Genomic DNA, 23,716 nt, shown 5'->3' with positions numbered 1-23,716 from the left:
TTACTAGTTTTAGTTAACTGAAATGTATTTTGAATTTTAGTTTTACTTTTTAGTTTTGTTTTAGTTAACGATTATAACCTTGGTGCACAAATTAATTTATCTTATTGTATTAAATGCATATTTTACAGTTAAATGTTTTTTTTTTTAATTTATCTATTCTATCAAATCATTAGGTTAACTGGTAACTCTAAACTGTCCATAGGTGTGAGTGTGTGCGTAAAGGTTGTCTGTCTGTCAGCCCTGTGATTGGCTGGCGACTAGTCCAGGGTGTACCCTGCTCTTCCCCTAAGACAGCTGGGATAGCAAGCAGGATGTGATTCCTGGACTTCTTTGCAAGGTGGTTGACAACTTGGAGAAGTTTTCAGCTCGGCTCGGCTGTAATGGGCCACCAAATTAAGTCATTTGGCACACCACAGGAATGACCGGTGGGACTTTAAGGTAGATGTAAAGTTGCAGTCGGCCTGACCCAAACAATCTTTATCTCCCATTGTGCTCCTCTGTGTCCGCCTTGGAAGGCTGATAACACTCTACTCCTCTGGATAGTATACACACAGACACATGTGCTCATATGCTGAGTTGTTTTCTTTTAATCTCAAACAATGCCCCCTCCCTTGCATAATCTTGAATTTGCCACCCCCTCCTCCTTCTTGTATTCATTCCATGTCTATTAAAACGGGGGCGCTGGGCACACAGGCAGCCTCCACAGTTCTCCCACTCCTGTCCTCCCCACATCACTGTCTTCTTATGGTTCTAGGATGGGATGAAACTGAAATGTAATTTCCCCTCAGGGATCAATAAAGTATTTCTGAAATCAGGTGAGTGATGATGTCACTCCCCCTTTTGGATCGCAACAAGCAATTCAAACCATACCTGTTGGTGAAATAATCACGTAAACATTAATCAGAATGACAATCAACAATTTTATTAAGTGACAGCATGTTTGAGAATCGCATGTATTAATTTTACAGTTTGACCTCTGATCCATCTGATTACATGGAGGAAGACCATGTGACCAGGGTGGATGCTATTCCAGAGACTTCTAAGGCAGTGCATGTGGTGTGCTTATTGCTCCTGCTGCATTTGGCACAAATTTTGCTCATTGACCAAAGATCCACCATTTTTGGGTAACTGCAGCATGTTTCAATATTCTCAAAAAAGACTCAAGAGTGAGAGTACTTAGATGAACTTCATTTTAATTATTCACAACCCCAGAAGAGAGAAAGAAAAGGAAAAAAGTCTATTTAGCACGCAGTCATTCTCATCAAGATCATTGTCATCATCATTGTATTTGTCTTCATTAACACCATCACCATTATAACTTCTTATAATTCATTATCTTAAATGTTTTTAATGCTAAACTCTATCAAAACTTCTTTTTGTGCTCTTCTTCTAAACACTGAAAGCACTGCCTTCCTCCCCCTCTTCATCCTCAGGTCAGAGCAGCAGGCAGCCTACACACACTTTTGATTCACACACTTGAGCGTGCCACTGTTTGAAAACATAAAATAAAACACACGTGTGTGTGTGTGTGTGTGTGTGTGTGTGTGTGTGTGTGTGTGTGTGTGTGTGTGTGTGAATGTTGGAAATGAAGCAGGGTGTACAGACACAAACATGTCAGCAGCAGTTCTTCCTCAGCTCTTCATGCTCACTCAGTGTCAGATACTGCTCACTAAGTTGGTTCTGGATTCAGGTTTTTATGGTCCTTTTCTCACATGCATGATGTCTCAGAGACAATGAAGAGTCTTTCATAAAGGCTTATCAATGGTTAATATTGAAGTGTGTTGGTTGGTCATTGGACATTAAATAAGACAAACATGTTGTTGCTCATGCTTCTAATGAACTGAAATGTGTAAAACAAAGACAACAGGACTGTTTTGGGACCAAGTCAGGCATCTGTGACACATAAAGAGCATCATGTGAAGACATCTAAGGTTACATCAGATCAATTTTATGATTAGTTTGAAGAAAGTGAGACAAGACCACATGTGAGCTGAAACTAACAAGATTAGCAGTGACAAAAATACATAAAGCATTAAAATAATGTCTGATTTTTCTAGAGGGGCAAGTTTAGGATTCAAACTTGTTTTAAAAGATGCTGACACAACATCACTATTGTGAAAAACTAAGATGGGAAAGGTGCAGTGTTGGCATGCTTATATGTCAGCATCTGACCTCCTTGCCCTTTACTACGTAAAGTTATCAATGTTACGTGTCATGTCAAGTGTCATACATAAACTCACGTTTGAGCGGTTAAAACATCATTTATTACCCGTTAATACAGCCTTCACCAACAGCCTCCATGAAAAGAGCAGTAAGAAGGAGGGACATTAATTGAATCGAGACATGAGACACAAACTCTAAACTGTTACTGTGATTTCTTCTCCAACACGACCACGGCTCTGTAGGTCAGAGCTCCAGAACTGTGAGAGTGTCTCAGTATCATTTCATCATCTGGATCAAACCCCTGACAGAGACCATTTCCTGCTCTGATGCTTTCTCTTCAGCTCAGAGGAAAACAGAGCGCCCTTTCCTCATTGTCCGTGTCCATTAAGGTCCCTGAAGGCACCGCTGCTTCAAGATGCTTTCAGAAAACGGCCCTCAGCCAACTCTTGGCTTAACATTTCCTCAAGTTTGACCTCTGACAAAAAGCTGCGGATCCTGATAATCTTCAATCAAAGCTTTTTTCAAACAAAGAAGAGACCAAACACAGATCTCCATGAAAAAGAATAAGTGTTAAGTGAAATGTTCCCTTTTCTGGAGCAGAGCAGTTAGTGAACTGGGCTTTACAGATCTCGAGGGTGTTTTCACAGACGCCTGAACAGACTCCTACTAGGGATGGGCACCTTTCTTATTTGAAACGATACCGGTACCGATGCCTGTCACCTGGCTTCTGTATCAGTACTCAACGGTACCAACTTTTGGTACTTGTGTGTGCGTTTATTTGGTAATAAATATTAATTTGTTTGATAAAGAAATCTCAAAGTTTTTCAATTCAACATTTTTTTCTCTATACATATACTTGCGAAGCTGTGTTCATGTCCTGCATTGAAAATCCTCTACTCTTCTACTCCCACACAGTCACAAGGATGCGAAACATAGATACTGAAACATGGTACCTTTTGATTTATGCGAATCGGTACTTGGTACAACAGACAGAATTCTTATGAAACCTATAGATGTACCTATTTCAGTACCCATCCCTACCCTCTGGTAAAGAAGATCAAAGTCTCTGACATTTATGTTTGTGATGACTTGAATGAATGTGTGTTTTTCTGATACAGAGCTGCCTCCATACTGGTGATCCAGCATAGCATCAGCCCAAGCTCAAGCAAAGGTCCCATATAATGGTTTTTCTAGCTATGCATAATACGTTCTTTTTCTCTCTTTGTAAAGATTTGAACTCAGTTGAAAAAAACATCAACCATTTTGCGTGGCGTGGAGTCTGCAGCCTCTGCAGCCTGCCAGGTCTCACCTCCTTATCCATGCAATGATATGATATCAAGTCACTGAGACACCGCACTGATGGGCTGGCTGATGGTTTCAGAGAGGGGAGAGTGAGGACAAATGCAGAAGTAGAAAAACACCAAAATTAACCCAGGGTGCCCGGCCCGCATGTTTCTGACTGCTGGGTTTACATTCGAGTGTAATTCTCACCTCTTTCTATTCATGTGTCACTTACAATTACACAACAACCCACCATGCAAACCAAACTCAAACCACCTCTACAATCTTTTTTTTCAGAAGTATCATCATTACTGATGGGCTCTTCCACCTCCACATTCTCAGGGCTGCTGGGCTGTAAAATGACCCAAAACACTTGATGGTGTGTTCTTCAATATATGGGACATGTGATCCTTTGTCCAGTGTAATGCTGGCATAATGGAGAGCTGTTTTTTTGTAAGCCATTCATGTTTGACATTGAAGCGAAATTGGCTCGTCCTAAAGTCTACGGTTATCTTCTCTGTCAGCAGAGATTAAATTAAATTTAAAAAATGTGAACAGTTTTTAAAGTTCCTCCTTGTTCAACCTGAATCCAGCCCTCAGCTGGGACCAAAATAATCTTGGTTCCACTGAATCAAAACCATCATTATCTTCAACACAAACTAAAAGTTTGTGCAGGCAAAAAAAAAAAGCAAAAACAAAAAAACAAAACAAAACAAAAAAAAACAACAACCAGACTCTGTTATTTTTTTAAATTTCAAACAACCTGATTTCAAAACCTGATTTTGTTCACTCAGATTATTTTCAAACACCTGGGACAGCTGAGATTTACGTGAATCACCATTAATGTGCAGGAGGCTCAATAGGTTTGAACTCCTAAGACTTAAGGTTTGGAGCAGGAGGGCACTGATCAGCTGAACAAATTAAAACACAGGATTCTGAATTTGCCCAGAGGGAAGTGAAACATTATACTTGGATGAAAAGTCAACATTCATGTCACATTTGGAGTGTTATTTATGGAGTACATGTCTTCTTCTCAACATCTTGTTGTCAATAATTTTACAGAAATCCTCGATGCACAACTGATCACCTTCATGTCTGATTGGAGAACACGTCTTCACATGCAATTGCATCCAGCATCAGGTCATATTAGGGAGGGGCAGGGCAGGATGAGGAGCCATATTTCATTTTTACACACAAACACACACACACACACACACACACACACACACACACACACACACACACACACACACACACACACACAAACACACACACACACACACACACACACACACACACACACACAGATACCCCTTAATGCTCTCATCTGATGCACCAAAATGTCTCCAACTAACCTTGTTCACAACTGAGTGTGTAAACTTCAAACTCCCATCAGCCCTGTCTGCATAGGCCCAACCTCTTCCAGTCACCTGACTCTAACCTGGTGGTCTGACGCCTTCAGCTAAAAGAACAGAAGGAGCTTTAACACCAGTTCTAACAGAGATCTATGGAAGAAGCCTCGGCTATAATCCCACATGTGACAAATGCTAATAATGCTAACTACCAATAATGCTATCTCTGATATCCACCTGACACGAGGAGTCTGACCTCAGTAGAATCGGAAGAAGACCAGAACTGACAAAGCAGATCTTATGATGGTGGTGATCGATGACCTCCATCGGCACCAATATGGAACCCTGACTCTGCTGAGTCTGGGGTGCACTGTATCCATCAAAGCACACAAAGTTGGCGTGTGGAGTGTTTCACCACAGTAAGACAGAGCTGAAATGAAGTGTTAAGAGATATCACCATGATGGAATGACGATAACCTGACTGGAAGGATGCTGGAATAACTTCATAATGATACTGGTTCACAAAGAAAGTCCAAATCCAGAATTAGTCGGGCCTGTCTACAGAAAAAAAAAAAAGTGGAAACAGCCAAAAAAGCTGAGCTGGTTTGGTTGATAAAAACCCAGGCTCAGAAAAACGAGATAGTCATCCCACCAAAGTCTGGAGCTGCAGGTAAAATTTCAACTAATGCAAAGTTACAAATAATTTGGTGGTTATTTTGTAGAATGGAGAGGATCAGGTGACCTTAGAGGAAAGTCTTTGTTTTCAGTCAATCCTGGTTGTAGCAGCAAATTATGTAACATGTAGTCTGATAAAGCTTGCTACCTGCAGACTAAGACTTGATGGCGAACATAATCAGGGACAGATGTTTCCCTCAGGCGGGGCACAGAGGGGAACACTGTGGCTCTGAAGCAGTGTGAGTGTACACTATGATCTCAGCTGGACTGACTCTGAGCTGGTGTCACTGATGGGTTACAAAATGAGCAATGAGAGAAACCAGCGGAGGACACCAATAAGGGGATGCGCTGCAGCTTCTCTTCATCACTGAATCATTTCAATCAGGACATGCTTAAGGATTTGAGGGGAGAAGGTACAGGTTGCTTCTCTGAGCCAAATACATCACCTGATGACTCACCTCTGATAGAGACAGAGACTGAAGCCAACACCATTAAACAACCTCCAGGTTAGAGACACTTTAATCATCATCATCATCATCATCGTCAACATCAGAGCACTGCAGAGACAAGACCAACAGCTCCCTCTGCAGGACACTGACTGACACACACACACATACATACACACACACATACATACACACACACACACACACACACACAGACTAATGACAGGGAGGAGTGTATGAGGGGCAAGATATATGCGTTTTAAACACAACAACCTGAGACTAGTGTATGTGGACAGGGCGGTGACAGGGAGAGAGACAGAGAGAGAGAGAGACAGAAAGACAGAGAGAGAGAGAGACAGGGAGAGATATAGTGCAACAAAGAGAAGTAAAGCAAGAGACCTCTTGACTCTGGGGGGTTAGAAAAGGTAAAAAGACTGGGGGGGGGCAGAGGGTGGAGCTCTCAGGAGTACGGCTGTGGGACCCCGTACCCCGGTCTGTAAAGGGGCCTACCTGTTGGGGACTGAGAGCTGGAGTAGGTGTGCCCTGCTGGGTAGCTGTAGCCACCATAGCTGTAGGAGGCTGGGTAGGGGGCGGGGCCACTCTGGGAATGGCTGGGGGTGTATTGGCCAAATGCAGAGCCCGGGTGGGGGGCAGGGAAGGAGGGCTGGGCGGGGTAGGGGCAGCACCCTGAAGCCGGGGGCCCGAATGCAGGCCGGGGCCCAGAAAAGCTCCCTGTGGGGGTGAAAGGTGAACCAGAGCTTGGGTATGGAGGAAACTGTGATGGGGGATTAGCAGGGCTGGAGCTTGCTGCTGCCGCCGAGGGAGGATTGGGGACAGAGACCGGGTAGGGGCCGTACGGCAGGCCTGGGGCGCCCCCTGCTGATGATGAGCTGGATTGCTGGCAGGGGTTCTGAGGGCCGCAGCTCAGTTGCTGTTGATGAGTAGTAGTTGTTGATGGTGTTGTGGGTTGATTCCAGGGTGTAGGGGTGGAGTCCTGTCCGCCTGCTGATGGTGTCATGGCAGTGGGATTGCCTTCATTCCTCTCTCTCAGGATCTCCTGCAGCTTCTCTATCTGCACCCGCCTCCTGTGGGCTACAGAGCGAAGAGACAAGAAGCGCTCCAGGAAAGAGTCCAGCGGAAGACAACCTTCAAGAAACTCATCCGCCAGAACCTACCAGACAGAGAGACAGATTGATAGGCAAGAGTGAGACAGACATGCAATGAAAGAGAGACAGATTAAAGGGACTGTTCAGTTTTTTGTAGTGGGGTTGTATGAGCTCTATGTGACCACTAAGGACATTAGATACAGTAGAAAGTTGTCTCCTCTCCCTCAGTAAGACACAGACTGTCTTACTGAGGGAGAGAAGACATGTTTAAGTGCATTAAGTCTTCGGAAATATAAACATTTATCTGGACCTAACTAACTGGTCATGTGTCCTTCCGCGCAGCGCTAGTGCGCTCCTTCCGCGCAGCGCTAGTGCGCTCCTTCCGCGCAGCGCTAGTGCGCTCCATCCCCCCTCCTCCTTTTAGCTGTAGGGAATGTTAACAAGCTATGCTTTGGGCGCAGGTTGTAGCCTCGTGTAAGTTTGATCAAGTATCGTAATTCTTTTGTTTGTACTCTAAGGATTGTGAGGCAGCGTAGGAAATTCAAAATGAGTGACTATGACAGCGACGATGAAGTTCCATTCACTTTGGAACTAAAAGGATACCTGTATGAACCAGAGTACACAGGAGAAGAGCTGCTACAGATGGTGACTGAAAGGAATACAGAGGAAACATCCGTGGACACTGGACATCAAGATGCTGAGTGTTACTGCTGCCACGACTGTTGTTGTTGTTGTTGCTGTTACAGGACACTCCAGAATTCAGAAGAGCAGGGAAATCTGTGTGATGAGTTATACAGACGGCTTGAGAGCCAGCAGTGTCCTCTAACTCAGACAAATCCTGAAGAGTGTCTGTAACCAAGTTCCACTCGTGGCAGCAGTAACACTCAGCATCCATGGGCATTGAGTCACAGCTCAGACATTTACATCACAGAGTATTTCTGAATCTATCTTGATGTCCAGTGTAAAAATTATCTTATGTAGCGTACTCTTAAACTGTGGTATTACTTTTTAATTTTAGTTCTTGTAAGCAGAGATAATAGCCTTTGAATCTGGTATGGTGTTTCCCTGGTAGCGCCTATTTCCTCATCACCAGCGATTACAGTCTGTGTCTTACTGAGGGAGAGGAGATAACTTTCTACTGTATCCAATGTCCTCAATGGTCACATAGAACTCATACAACCCTACTTAAAAAAAACTGTCCCTTTAACCTCTCATTGTCCACAGTGTGCTCAAGCTTGAAACTGATACAGAGAAAATGTTTCATCACAGGAAGCTGCTACTGTTGCTGCTGGAGTGTGTGTGTGTGTGTGTGTGTGTGTGTGTGTGTGTGTGTGTGTGTGTGTGTGTGTGTGTGTGTGTGTGTGTGTGTGTGTGTGTGTGTGTTGATCAGATGGGGGCTGATCAGTTCCGACCTCTGACTCGGCCTCTGTTTTGCTGCCCTCTATCTGTAGTCTAGAGAAAAATGCCTCAGGAGACACTTGACCCACCATCCCATCTGTAGAGAGAGATAGACAGAGAAAGAGGAAGAGAGAGAGACAGACAGAGAGAGAGAGACAGACAGACAGACGGACGAACAGACCAAGACATTAGACAAACTGGATTTGTTCAGGTTTTCATGTACAGAGTACAGGTGAGATGACTGTGTAATTATCAGAGCAGCCACCTTGGAGTCCGAACAGATAGAAACCACAATAATGTTGGACCTGCAGCTGTTAAATAGAAGGTGAGACATTACCTTTGGGTTTGGTCATGGCTTTCCCTGATTGGACCTAGTTAAGCTGATGAATGTGTGTCTCTTTTTTTTACCAAAAGAGGTACAACACACTGCATGTTCCTGAACTGCACCACAGCTCTTCAGTATCCCAGTTCATCCACAGTGTCATCACTGCTGTGTTTCTTTTATTCCATGTCTCAATAAAATTTAACTGTTACAGAATACACAAAAACTCATTCTGTAGCTAGCCCTGGGTAGCAAGATCCAAAAATAAAATCGCAGATTTTTCTTTCCCTCCAAACAGGAAAAAAACAACGACAAACAAATTAACCCAACACTTTTTTTTTAACCTAATATCTGTTAAATATTAAGATGAAAGAATAAAGTTTATGTGATTATCTATAATCTCTCAAATATTACTCATGGTTGGATGTGTGAATAAGTTGCTATTTTAAATTCCTTGGTCTTGTGAGAATATTAGTTCCTATGTGACATTGTTTCAGGGGGGGGTATGGTATGGACAGGTATGGGTGTGACAGTGTAGAGTGACTCCTACAGCTTTAGCACGCCGTTGTTGTGACCTGGGAGTGGAGGGCTAAGTTGTAGCCATCAATGAAGTGCTTTGGAGTGTATTTACAAAATGTGAATACACTCTAAAACTTCTCACCACTACATTTTACACCATTAAAAATTTCGGAAGGCCAAATGAAAATCAGACAGCAGCTTGACTGATAATGCTTATTCACTGACAGTGGTATGAACAGCTGAATAGAGGGTTGATAGATACTTTTATTCGCGGAAGTCAGCATAGAGTTAAACTAAGTCAATCATTGTATGTTTTCAGTATTAGTAACATGTTCCTTTAATGCCGTGGCCACACTGGACGCCAATTTGAGAATTTAAACACGCGTCACTGTAACACGCCGCGTGAATGCCAGAGTCTGGACACTGGACTATTTTGGCAAGCTGAGGGGCTGACGCGCGTCACTGTGCAGACAGAGTAGAGAGTCCGCTCATTCAAAGACGGTAAGCCCAAAAGAGCATCTGAAAAACAATGAGCTGTGGTTTTAAAAGCACGACAGGAGAGTGTGTCGTATAACTCTGGATAATGACACACCCCACAGATTATTTGCTCCTCCATCTTCCGGTGTAGTTGGAGTCGGAGCAGCAATAGTTTGTGTATTCGGTCGGCCAAAATGCCGTTTCAGAGTATACCCGAGACCAAAACACAACAAAACTTTAACGTTTCACCCAAATATTGTTGTGTAAACAGCCCCTGAGAGAAGATTCAGCTCCTCAGCCAGTTAGAGGTTCTCCTCAGGTTGGGGGGATGGACTCCTGTAGTCGATGGCCTCCTTAAGGCCCTTGAACACCAATGCAGGATCATTAGCTAAAAAATTGTCTTCTCAGCTTCTCAGCGTAGTTCCTCTTTGCTGCTCTGATCTCCTGGCCTGTTTGTACAGGAGCATGTTACCACTTTGGTAGGCCTCCGCCTTGGCCTGACGGAGCTGCTTCAGTTTCCCAGTAAACCAAGGTTTATTGTTGTTGTATGTGTGAAAGGTCTTGTTTTGCACACACAGGTCCCCACAAAAACTGATGTAGGATGTCACAGTGTCACAAATATTTATGAATGTCTGTTGCTGCAGCTTCAAAGACAAGACACTCCAATCTGTACACTCACAACGAGCCTGTAGCTCCCGCCTTGACTCGTCTGTCCTGTAAGTAGGGATGAGGTGGAATAGACAGCGATTCGAGAGTCCTAAAGCTGCGCTCATCCATCTTGTTTGACAGAGAGTGGACGCTGGCCAGGTGGATGGATGGGAACACAGTGCATAAATCCTGCAGCCTCAGTTTCACCAGCGGGCCTTCTTGCCCCCCTGGGCTTCTTCTGTACATTCCACACAGAGCTCCTGCTCCTCCGACCTAAACATCTGTAAAACTCCCTGGTTCAGTGAAAACAGGTAAAAAATTTCTAGCAGATGTGAAGCCAACGCACAAAGTACGAGAGAGCGCAGTACTGGGTCAACCATCCGCTGCACCATCTTAGCAAATTTTGAGAGGAAAGATAGACAAACCGCAACTTCTGTCCAAAAGAAATCAGATAGGTGTCTGCTGTATTAGTGCAAGGAGGATTAACAATCAGCTGATGTATAATAGAGTGAGTTAAGAGAAAAATCTGTTTTCCTAATCTTGCCATTGATAGGAAAACTCAATTAGCTAGGGCTGCAGCTATCGAATATTTTAGTATTCGAGTATTCTACTAAAAATCCCATTGATTAATCGAGTAATCGGATAAAATACATTTTTGTTTAGTTAAAGAGCAGTTATTTTTCAAATGAAATTTTTTCTCTTTAAGAAATATAATTTTTTGATACAGCATGTCAGTAAGAGCACTTGCTTTGGTAGCTCCAAAATTTGTAAACACACTTTGACACATTTTTTGTGCCTTGTACATCTCATCAAATGTTGTGAACCCAAATGGCACCTGTTTCGTAGAATGACCCATTAGTCTCCAAACTCCAGAAAAGAAGCTAGATTTGTTGCTAGTTGCTATTTTGTATAAGAGGTCTGAAAACTCTCTTAATATGGCCTCAGCTCTGTTTGAATCGTTTAAGCTCTACCATCAGCAATGTAGTCCTACCTTTTTTCTCTGAGCCAAACGCTGCACGCTGGAAATCTATCACAGTGCTGGAATACTTAAAGCCTTGAGTTTTGTTTTCATGCAACATGTCCACAGTTAGACATACAAGCAGCTTAGAGGATTGACATCGCCTTCTTCCTCACCTCTCAAGGAGCAGTGCTGTCTGTAGTTTTCTCGAATAGACTCCAGCTGAGAGTATCTCTCCACCAACAGCTCCTTTTGGGACTCCAGGCGAGGCCTCATGTCCAGGTTCTGTTCAGCCAGGCTGCGGTTTGATGCCAGAGCCATTTCTCTCTCCAACTGGATATTCTGGATCTAAAAACACACACAGAAACACAGCAGGTCATGAATATGAGAAACATTTGATTTAATTATTAACTTTTCATAATTAGTTACGTGCATGACAGATTTATACGTTTTAATGTGAGTTTTGGTAAAACAGGAAATTAAACGTCAGATGTATTCCTGTCATGAAAAGCTTGGTTTGAACATTCTTGCTGGCATAGTTTAGTTCAGTTTTTATGGCTGCTATTCCTGATACAACCCTCCACATTTATCAGTGCTTGGACAGTCACTTATAAGAACACTGGCGTGTGCCCCCTAGTGGCTTGGTAGGAACATGGGTTTAGTGTCTTGCTTAAGGGCACCTGATTGCAGAAACCCCTGACCTTCTGATAGATAGAATGCAACTACAGTTCTGAGCCAGAGCCACCCCAAAAACTGGACAATCTTGTTTATTAAAGTAGTGAAAATATACAGCATTCAAAGCAAGCAGGGCAGAAAAAACACAACAGTGACTGAGTTGTGTAATGCTTGAAAAAAAAGAACCTGATGTGATGTCCCCAAAAGTGAGGCTTGTTTTCAACAAGTTAGTAACATGAGTAGGTCTCATAACATCATTTCAGAAGGGCTAGGTCTCTCAGGAGCAAAGAAGGGTCCCTGTGCATGAATTGAGCTTTGGGATTTCATCATCCCCAGAACATTATGTTCTGATGAATCACAGTTTGGTTTATAACAGATTTGTCGCTACAAAAAGGAGAAGGACCACCTGGTTATTCATCAGCTGCTGTCACAGTATGGAGATAAGCTGTAAAGCCCTTCAGATAATACAAAGCAGTGTTTCCCCCACCATTGTGTAGGAGGGGCAGTCCACCCTCCAACAGAGGCACTAACAATTATTTCAGCCATCGATTACTAGGACGGTTATATTGATGATTAATCTGGAATAAAAGGATGAGAATGCATAGTAATAAAATTTGCAAAACCAAACATGCATTGTTTTTTTTTTCATTGATAACTATTGTATGCATAATGATATTCAAAGAACCAACATATTTGAACATAAGCAAACTGATCAGATGCTAAATTTTTTAAGTATAATGGTAAAGCCACACCAAACACGAATTTGCAGCGTGTTTACATACAAAGTCAATGCAAAGACGTGTTTAGACGCCAATTCGCCTCGGGCGGCGCGTTTGTGCGTTTGGAGCGTTCATGCCTTCACGCGTTTGGCCGGTAGACGCGAATTGGCTCGTGTTCAAAATATTGAACTTTTGACGCGAATTCGCCGTGGCTGCCAATCAGCGATGACATTCCCCCACGACGTCACTGATTTGATGACATTGGGGGAGAACCGCCATCTGCTCTGGCTCCAACTGGAGGATGGAGGAGAAAAAAATCTGTGCGGTGTGTCATCATCCAGAGTTATGTGTACTCTACAGAGACTGGAAAAAGGGAGCAGGCTTGGGTGAAAGTCTCTGAGGAGACAGGTTTTGAATTCAAGTTCTGTAAACATTCGTTCCCAGCTGGATTTGCCTGCACTGGTCATCACTGAGTCTGACTGTGTTTTCCTCAGCGGAGTTTTGAGCCTGATAGAGAGGAGGGAGGAGCGGGGCAGAGCCAGAGCCAGGGAAAAGATGGCAGTTCTCTGTGGTCCTCTCTGTCCTCGACCCCTTCATTATCCCCAGGGAGACCTCCGGGAACATGGGTTGGGGGTTCGGGGGATCGAGGATGAGATCGCAGGGAACAGCCAGGCAGGGCCGGTGGAGGTGGATTACCAGGGAGAGGCAGCTGGCATTGATTGTGATCTCCAAAGCTTTCACACACTCTCCTGTCAAGCTTTTGAAACCACAGCTCACCACTTTCTGTAGCAGCTAACGCTGACGATTTAATAAAAAGACAAAACTAGTACTAAAAGACACGCTATGCATTTCACAACTTATAAAAGGAGTGTATGTGAGATTTTGTAGCTCCTCCCCTCGCTGTTGAGCTCCCTGGCTCGTAATTGATGCCCTACACGTTTGCGTTTTAAGTGCTGGATCACTGCAGTCGTACTGCCGTGCCATCTGAGGTCATTTTTGTCAATTAACATGCTGTGCGCTTTTACTTAGCGTGAAATACTCCCAAACTGTGTGATTTTTTGGACTAACAGCTCCTTAGGCTCTGCCATTACTTGCTTGTTTACTTGTTTCCCTCACCTACCAGCTCGGCTTCTCCTCCGCCACGCTGATCTGTTTACATGTGATGCATACAGCCCCGCAGCCCAGGTAATCTACACTCCAGCCAAGTGGGTGGCAGTAATACACCTTCTGCTAGTTGCCAACCGCTAAATAATCCGACAAAAAGGAAGAAGACAAATAAAACGAAGAGAAATTAGCATTAGCACAGTGCATTGATCATCAAAAAAAGTCGTTGACGCTTTTACGAATCAAATTTAATCAATGCGGAGTGCAAAATGCAAAAACCTTGGTGAAAAATTAAACACTTGATGGAAATAAATCTTGTGACATTGCAGAAGCTTATCTAAACAATGCCACAGAGAATGTGTGCTGTAATCAAAGCTACAGGTAGTCCAACAAATTATTAGAGTGTGTGACCTTTTTTCTTGGTGGCAACTCTTTTTTTGGCCAGGCAGTGTATTTTAACTTCAAATGAGAAAATATTTTGATAAACAACAGGTTGTGGGTACCTGTCTGCAAAAAGGAGAGACAAAATGTCCCCACTCAATCTTCTTTGAAAGCAGATCTTGTCAGGACTGTTCTGATCTACACTGTAGAGCTCAGTTTATAGAAAGTTTGGTAGCTGTGAGCTGAAGACTTGACTCTAAGCCGTTTCCCCGTTATGTTTTGGTGGTTGTATGTTATTCTTGTATAATCTCTGACTTCAAGAAAGCGTCCGAATTGAAACACTTAATGATGCAGGATAGTTTTATTGTTTTATGGCAGGTGGTCCAATACATGTTATGTATGTATGCATGTATGTAAAAACGTATTTATGTATGAATTCATTAATTAATGTGAGACTGCAGTGAACTTAGATGTCCTTTAACTGTCCTTTAACTGCTAAAGACAAAACCAGGTTAACCTACTGAATCAAAAAAGAGCCCATGGTGAGCCACTGTGGCTAGGTGGTGGGGTCACTGTCTCTTGATCAGTTTGCTCAAAGCTCCTCCTGTTACATGTTGCAGTTCCCTTGAGCAGGACACTGAACCCCAAATACTCCGGCTTTTGTTTAGTCGTCTGTGAATGTCTTTACTGTTAGTGTCTGAATATGTTGTGGATGGTGAGTCTGACTGACAGGGTAGCAGTTAAAGTGCAGTTGGCGTGAGAAAATGAGTCGGGCAAGTGTCATTTAATAGTGCTATTACACTCAACTTTATCTGGGTGTTTCTTTTGAATAAAGTCTGAAAGATCTGCAATATAACCACAAGCACAGCACTGATGCTTCCACTGCACCCTGACTGCTTGAAGTGAACAAAGAGGCATGGAATGCCAGGTAGATGTTGCAGCATTCACTGTAACATTTGCTGCATAAGCGGTGGGGTGTCTGAAGCTGGCTCGTAACCTAAATTTTAGCTCTGAACTCAGCAAAAAATCAGAGAGAAGGCTCGCATCTAGAAGAAATTGGTAGTTGTGGCACTCGTAGATTAAGGTATCACTGTATTTGCCTCAGCTGTGTGACATAACCTCATTTTGAAGTCCAATGAGATTATCAGTGCCAAAATGGGTTATTCCTAAATGTTACAGGCCGGCACAGTTTAGCAGAGAAGTAAGATCTGTCCTTTTCTCAAAGAAAATCATTTCTGTGCTTCATTCTGTAGTGATAGTGAACGCTGGAGCTGGACTGGCAAAAAGAAAAAGGAGATCAGAGCAGAGGAATGGTAAACATAACACAAAATAAAACACAGGGTAATCTGTTCGTGATAATGTTGTTTAAAACCGTGGGGCAACATCTGGTTGGTAAAAATGAAGCCTATGCAGAAATGCTAAAAGTCGCTGTTTGTTGAGAATCCGCTTGAGACTAGCTGCAGAAAGACCGGAAGTCACGTACACACCCAGCCATAAAAACTGTCTTATACAGTACTAAAAAGCGTATTTACTTGGCTTGGGTCTAAAACGCAGATTTCACAGTCAGCACACAGTGTACGATTATTGTTTTTCTATCTCTGCGGTTTAGAAGTTATTAGGATCGTTTGATTGTCCAATCAGAGGCACAGCTCAGGTAATGTGACCAGCGGGCGCCCTGTAGCTGCTCAAAGAAAAACTCACAGCCGGCATCATAGCTAATGCGGCTGCATCTGCGGATTGGCTTCTCTTCACGGTCTCAGGAACAGATGGGTGACGTTGCAGATGCTACGTCCATGTTTTGTCTATGCTAAAAACTTTACATTGTTGCTTTTCATTCTGGGAAAGGTTGTCTTGTTCAAAGAAGATTTCCTCTTTGTTCATTTGCTTAAAACAAACTCACACATCTTGGTGAGCCATGTCTCTGTGTCAGCCAGTAATGGTGTTCAAGGTTAATGGAAGCTTACCCCAGAAAGAAACAACAGATTCTGATCATCATTGTCCTGGAGAGTATTATAAGGTACGGAATCACAGCCTGGTACGGTGACTTGTCTGTACAGCTGAAGACACAGCTAAACCGTCTGGTACAGCAACCAATGAAAATTATGTATGTTAAAAAATCACACTTCTCTCCAGACCATCTTTGAACAATCTATCATGACCCAGGCACAAAAAATTGTGTCCGATCAAACCCATGTTCTCCACGCAGAATATCACCTGCTACCCTCAGGGAGGAGATTCAGAGTCCCCCGCTGCAGGCTGAACCGCTTTAAAAACTCTTTTATCCCAACATCTATTAAGATTATGAATGAACTGATGTAGTTTTAATCTCTCCTGACTCCTTGGCCTTCATACTGGTTTAATGTATTTTATTTAAATTATTGGTACTGTGCAATAGGGATGTTCAGAATGCAATTGTGATGTGTTTGTGACTGTGTTGTTTGTGCTATGAATTTGTGCTGCTCTTTTATGACTGCAGGACCAGCAAGGAGCCCATGACAAATTTCCCCATTGGGACAATAAAGTATATGAAATGAAATGAAATGAAATGAAATGAATGAAATCATCGGTTTTATGACAATTAACACCATATGGATTGTCATCACAGAGCCTTTACTATATTGGGTTGGCATTTCAGTGAAATATTTTGTATATTACTTTTGATAAGACCCCCTCAGATCAACAGCTCATCTGTGATTGTGCTCCTGTCTTCCCTGAACACTTCCTGAACATCTTCCCCGGTTTTAAAAGAGTTTTTCTAGTTCAACTGAAAGTGATACTCCGGGATGGAACAAGTTGGGTCCTATCACAAGGTTTAGGGCAGAAATTACCCCTACAGCAGTGTTTTTGTGCAGCAGAAGCCCAGGGCGCTCACACCAATGACCCCCTCCCTGTTCCTCTGCCGGTTTCCTCTGCATTCAGACGGGGCCATATTTTACTTGACCAAAAACACAAATAAACGGACACCCACTAAAAGAATCTATCGGTCTGCATTCACGCTTTGTTTAGAGAATTTTCAGTGCGTTACTTTCACACAAAAACACCGCTAAATAAGGCTCTAGTTCTCATCGTGTCGCAAAACAGCGCTTTTTCGGTGGGAGTCCGTTTATTTGTGTTTTTGGTCAAGTAAAAATTGGCCCCACCTGAATGTATAGGAAACCGGCAGAGGAGCAGGGAGGGGGTGTTTGGTGTGAGCGCCCTGGGCTTCTGCTGCACAAAAACACTGCTGTAGGGGTAATTTCTGCCCTAAACCTTGTGATAGGACCCAACTTGTTTCATCCCGGAGTATCACTTTAAAGTCTGTGATTTTCAGTGAAATCATGTGTATACTTGTATAGAGGTAGACATTTTCATTGTTACACTTTTTGCTCTGCATGCTGGTATTTATTTTATACACCTAGAAAAAGGGTGGCTTATTGTTACTATTTTATTTTACAGATAATTGTGAAGGCACCGGGTGTTTTTTATTTAATTATGCTTGGTTATTTTTTTCTGTTGCAGTGAAATAACTTTGTATGTTACTTTGTGTTTGTCGTACGATTTGAGGCTGTTCTTGGCCCTCCTCTGTCATCATGGCATCACCTATCTCCTCTGTTTCCATTAGTACAGCTGAAAGCATATAAAGGTTATTTATTTTCTTTCTCACGTCTCCCAACAATATGCAGTAGAGCTCTGACATGGTCCACTGACTGGAAATTGCTTGCCCTTGAGTAGGCAAAGTCAACGTCCGCTTAATGACTGAACACTATTCAGCCTAGGGCTGGGCAATTAATCAAAATATCACCAAAACCGACAACTAGGGTTTCTCACTGACGTAATGCATGTCAATTATTTTGATTGTTCCCCTTTGTTATTCTTTCTCTAATTTATTTTTTCCCATTTCAGTTACTTTTTAAAATAACATTTCAACAGAATAAATTGAGTTGAGTGGGAAAATCATGAATTAACTGAAATTGAAGTAGAGAGTTCAATTCACAATTGTGATTTTTGCCATAATCGTCCAGTCCTAATTCAGCCTAAGGCTGGGGGATATGACAGTTTATCCATACCTCGATATTTTTAGGCTTTGTCCCATTCACACTATATATCTCGATATTTTGACATGGTCTTGGGATGATGCTTTGATGCATACAATCCAACCAGAATGGCAATACTTGATAGGTATTTTGATATTTATTGTGATTATCGATAATAATTATGTATCCATTTTGATGCATGAACACATTGGCCCTAAGTTTGTTAGAAAAAAAAGCAAAGTAGGAAAAAGTCTTAGTTTTTCATGGCGGAAACCACAAATATGTACAGGTATTCATTTTTATCACTTATATATGAATAGTAAATTTCAAACACTAATGTACAAATTTAGCAAATGATACTTTTAACTATTTGCATTAAAACAGGAAATTGCCAGGCTTTTTTGTACAACTATTTACAAAACCATCAGGTGTCCACAAGATTTTACAGAATAGTTGCCATGAATCACCTCATTGCTCTGACACACAAAACACAAAAACTACACTACGTACTAAACACACTACTACACACCAACTCTGTTGTTTTTTTACTCTTGCTGGCACTTTCGGCACTCTGCTCAGAGGAACCTGCTATTACAGTTTCATCCTGCACCAAGCGCCTGACAGGATTCAGGAAATGGAATTTCTACAGTCTTTAACTGAAAACGTTTTCATGCTGATCATCTGACACACTGAATCCAAACCATCTCCAAATTATTGAGCCATCAATTATCTTTGACTAACTTTTTCCTCAGTGACTACATCTGGTGTTGTCCAGAGTGAGTGGAGGGGAGGAGAAGGGGTGTTTGTCACTTCAGAAATCTAAGGAGGCGGAGCAGAGGCGCTGTTTGTGTGATATATAGACTCAGAGAAAGGAAGAGGAGAAATAGCCAACTCACGGACCATGTAAAGAAACATACTGCTACATAATACGCAAAAAGAACTCTATAGATACAAACAATAGAGTTCCTTTTATATCGCATAGAAAAATATTCTTAAGTTTAACACATATTCTAAAAATATCAATGTATCGCCCTGCCCTAATTCAGCCTCTCAAACACGGTAGCCAAACAGAAAGTGAAACATCATATTTACCTCGTCAGACTCCAGAGCCATAGACTCCACCCTCTCTGGCGTGTCCAGGAGCTCTTGCAGCTCTGATTGGCTCAGGTCCTGGAGCTTCTCCATTTGATTTGCCAGGATGGCTGTTTGTCAGAAAGGAGCAATAAACAAGTAATGTTTAAAAACAGGATGTGAGCAGTATGAGGCATCTTTACATCTTACTGATCTTGATCAGATAACCAATGGTCACTGGCTTACCAATGACAAGTCAATGCTAAACTAAGCAAGTCCCCAACAGTGTCATGTTAATATAACAAAGCCTTAAGAGAAATAGAATTCAAAATACATTTACATTTATCATAAAACAATGTATTTTTTTGTTTGTTTTGTTTTTTAACTTTAAAGCTGCACGAGTTGGCAAAATTGTATGTTTGGGATTATCCTGATCAATACTGCGATTTGCATTTATAATGAATAACAAAAAGTGGCTTCATGTTTTTTGGTTTTGTTTTGTTTTGTTTTGACCATGCAGATACAATTGGTGGTTGTGAGAAATGTATTTTTCAATTAAAACTAAATAATACAATGATATTTTTATACATTTTGAATTTAGAAATACAATTAAGGAAAGCTTGTACAGTGCACCACAGCATTTTTCAGTTATACATGGCTTTAAAGTTATTTTTTACGAAACTATGTTTTAGTCTAATTTGGTTTCCATTAGTTCTATTTCTTTTTAAATAAAGCTTAAGAATCTGTGTTTAATTTGTTCAGTTGATATACAATTATGAATCAAAAAAACAAAACACTGAAAACAGGTCATGTTCTGGCGTTCTCCTTTCTTAAATTGCGAACAACTAAATGAAAACCTGTTTGTTTTTTCGATCTCTCATTTGTTAATATAGATCAAATAAATGGAAGTTGAAATACAGGCAACAGGCTACAGTGGCCGGCAGGGATGGGTACCTTTCACATTTGAAGCGATATGGTACCGATGCTCGGTACCTACCAACCAGTACCGGTACTTAACGGTACCAATTTTCTGTCCTTTGTTGATTTTATGTGGTAAAAATATCAATTTGTTTAATAACAGAATATAAAAATACTTGGATTTAAAATATTTACTCTTCAATATATAACCTTGCAATGCTGTATTCGTGCCCAGCATGGAAAATCGCCTGCTCTTCCACTCACTCACAGTCACAAGGATGCACTTAGGTACCTAAACATAGTACCTTTTGGTTTTATCTGAATCGATACCTGGTACTTTTGACAGAATTTGGTCGGAACCTATAAAAGTACCTATTTCGGTGCCCATCCCTAATGGCCGGTAGGTGTCAGCCTATTTGCAAAAGCCACAACACAAATGCAAACGCCACAACACAAATGCAAAAGGCACAACACAAATGCAAAAGGCACAACACAACAGAAGTAAAACCACAAGTTTAGAGGAAAGTTATCCTAATGGACACAGAAAAGTTGTAGAAGAAAGTTCAACATTGTTTTCTTTCATAACTTAAGCTTTGATAAATATAAGTCTTATGCTGATGTAAACAAAAAATACAAGTACATTGAAGGATATCACAAGGTGACACCCCTACAGAGCTATATTCATCACAGATAAAGTTAATCATTTACTTACTTTTACAACGTTTCTGTGTCTGTTTCAATAAGTAACCTCTTTTAACTTTAATTGTGACCATACTTCCATTGGATTGTGTTGTGGTGTTTGCATTTGTGTTGTCACTTTTGCATTCATGTTGTGGCTTTTGCATTAACGTTTTCGCTCTTGCATTCATGTTGTAGCTTTGCAAATTATCTGACATCCAGCAGCCACCGTAACAGGCCGACTTGGATTTTATCATATAACTAGAAAAGCAATTTCTGAAGAAATTGCGCTGTGAATGCAGAATGCTGAAGCAGCTTGCGCTCAACTGCTAATGCAGAACGCTGAACATGAATGACTGAAGTTATGTCTGAAAATGGCTAAATGAAGTGTTAAAAAGCTTGCGCTGAACTGCTAATGCTGATACTGAACATGAATGACTCAAGATATGTCTGAAAATGGTTGAAATTGTCCTGAAAAGCTTGCGCTCAACTGCGAATGCGTGTAATGTCCAATACACACCAATGTTAAATGGCTCGAAGAGCTGAAATGCATCATGACCTTTGAATTCATTGTGAAGAAACTATGAATGCTAGGAAACATTTGAAACCCACTGAATGAAGCCAAAGGATAGCTGAATATTTTGAAGTTTGAATGGCGTTTGTAGCTGAATGTATGACTAAATGTGGAGGGTTTGAAGCAGGCTGAAAAAATGTCCTGAAGGGAGGAAATTTTGAAAATTCCGCATTCATCTCTATGGGACCGAAATCTCGTAAAACATTGAATATCTCGGAAAGTATTTGTGAAAAGTTTCTGAAGAGTCATAGCCCCCTTGTCACCACTGAAACACACGTTTTGAAGTTTGAACGGTGAAAATCGGTTGAAGTTTGTAGAAGTTTTAGCGGTCCAAAAAAGCGGGCGGAAGAAGAAGAAGAATAAATTTTTTGACACAGAAGAACATATGCTGTGAATGCATTACTGCATTCACAGCAATTAGTCCAATCATCATGATCTTGAAGTTGTAGATGGAGTAGTTTATCTGCCAAGATAGTGCAACTGAAGCCAGCTTGATGGTAGTTGCATGTGCGATGATAGACTGATATGTTTGATTCAAGGGAGCCCAACTAGTGACTCTTAAGCATGATGACATGACAACTGATTAGATCAACAGGATCTTTCAGGTATGTTGGCATTATTCTTATCAAATTTATTACTTATTTTCATTATATCCATTACTGTGTTGCTGACCGGATGTCACGGGGGCATATACTACCTCGTCCAACTTTTATAGGCACACCCCTACCCTACTGGCTACCTGCTAGCTAACATAGAGATGACTGGGCTCCCTGTTATGATTAGTGTGCACTTAGTATGTAAGGGACTGCAGGCCACTGACACAACAGTGAACACACACGCGTTGTCTCTTTCTTTCCCCCTCTCTCTTACACACGCACGTACACGCGCACACGCAAATACACACACACACGCGCGCGCGCGCGCGCACAGAAACAAACACACGCACACTTGCTGAAGCATTCAAGCAGGGAAAAACGGTAATACTCACACAGTGCTAGCAAACCAGACTTAGGCTGACTCTGACTTCAGGTGACATCCAACACCTGAGATTTATTTCTCTGACAGCTGACACGTCCTCAGACCCGCACCGGTTGGATCCGGATCAACGGAAGCCCACAGACTCCTTTGATCCACAGGCTTTGACTGATGTGCAAGCTCGCCGTTCGGCCGACGTCCAGCCTCACCTGATGGTTCCGGGTTGAGCAATCCGGTGACAACAACAGTCGATATGAGAGCAATGTCAGGCACTCAGCAAGCGTTAACTTCGAGGGAAGCCCAGAGATCAGGCGTCCAAGAAACGGAGCGTTGAACGAGTCCACTCGGTCCTGGTGGTCAATGATTGATGACTCTAAATTCCTAGAATGCCTATAGTTAAAATTATAAACTACCGCCCGCCGTACCTAAGAGAAAATAATAAATAACAGCTTTAATCATCCAAATGTACGAGGAAATTTCTTAATTCGGCCTACAAACAGCCAAACGTGTGGGTAAATGGCTGAATTATGTCTACAGACAATTATGCAGGTGATAAAATGACCAGAGTCCGTCTGACACCGCCAAACGTGTGAGAAAATGGCTAAATTTGGTCTAAAAATATCAAAGTTTCACTCCATACTGTCAGGAACAGCCGCCATTTTAGGAAGAATCCACGTCGAGTATTTTGCAGGGGGACAGGACCAAACCAAACTATTCAGACATAACAGCGCCAATCTGTGATAAACCTTTTAATAAAAGTGACCTAGTTTTTATATTCTATTTTTTTTTTTTTCATGAAACGTTATATCAGAAATGAGACTATCTGGGGGCGGTTTTCCGCTGTCCCACCACAACCACCGCTGGGCGGTGGTTCAGTCCTGTCTCAGCTGATGTAAGGGAAACCCCCACGTGACGGTTATGTTCCATCTTTGACTGTCAGTGTGCTGCGGTGATCTACCCTTCTTCATTCCTCCTGCAAACAGCTGATCGTGTCTCTAAGCCCACATCGCTTTCTGTTGGGAGCAGCAGCTCTGAGTCACAGTAGGGCAAAATAAAAGATCTTTGTTCAGTTTCAGAGCAGGCTCACATAGAGACTGCAGACTGGCTTAGCTTAGCTTCAGTTTGTCAAGTTGGTTAGAGTGAGACTTTAATCTAACATTAATGGCGCTAGGAGCTGTTACAAAGAGGAGACTGGTCAATTTGTGTGGGATGTCAGAACTAGCATAAACTGAGGGCTGTAACAGGCTAAGTAGACTGTAATGT

General features: G+C 42.0%; 1 protein-coding gene across 1 annotated transcript; it reads right to left on the bottom strand.

Moving 5' to 3' along the window:
• Window positions 1-947: 947 nt before the first annotated feature.
• vps37c (VPS37C subunit of ESCRT-I) lies at window positions 948-23,280 on the bottom strand. The gene is made up of 5 exons (XM_074692879.1): window positions 22,467-23,280; window positions 19,330-19,439; window positions 11,522-11,693; window positions 8,436-8,518; window positions 948-7,088 (listed from the first exon to the last, which is right to left on the bottom strand). The coding sequence occupies exons 2-5, from the start codon at window positions 19,420-19,422 to the stop codon at window positions 6,378-6,380; spliced, it is 1,059 nt and encodes a 352-aa protein (XP_074548980.1). The 5' UTR covers window positions 19,423-19,439; window positions 22,467-23,280; the 3' UTR covers window positions 948-6,377.
• Window positions 23,281-23,716: the final 436 nt, after the last annotated feature.

This window comes from Halichoeres trimaculatus, unplaced genomic scaffold (assembly GCF_033239565.1).
Source record: "Halichoeres trimaculatus isolate MK-OKI-2021-1 unplaced genomic scaffold, fHalTri1.1 fHalTri1_scaffold_2, whole genome shotgun sequence".
In the NCBI taxonomy this organism is placed as follows: domain Eukaryota; kingdom Metazoa; phylum Chordata; class Actinopteri; order Labriformes; family Labridae; genus Halichoeres; species Halichoeres trimaculatus.
Note: the sequence above shows the minus strand (reverse complement) of the source record. Positions and strands in the feature narration are given on the sequence as shown.

Bases quoted from the DNA above. Each gene is read 5' to 3' on its own strand.
- vps37c (XM_074692879.1), bottom strand. From the start codon at position 19,422: ATGGAGAAGCTCCAGGACCTGAGCCAATCAGAGCTGCAAGAGCTCCTG. The intron at 8,519-11,521 runs GTGAGGAAGAAG...CTCTCTCTACAG, and splicing joins ACAGCACTGCTCCTTGAGAG to ATGGGATGGTGGGTCAAGTG. The intron at 7,089-8,435 runs GTCGGAACTGAT...TCTGTCTGGTAG, and splicing joins AAACAGAGGCCGAGTCAGAG to GTTCTGGCGGATGAGTTTCT.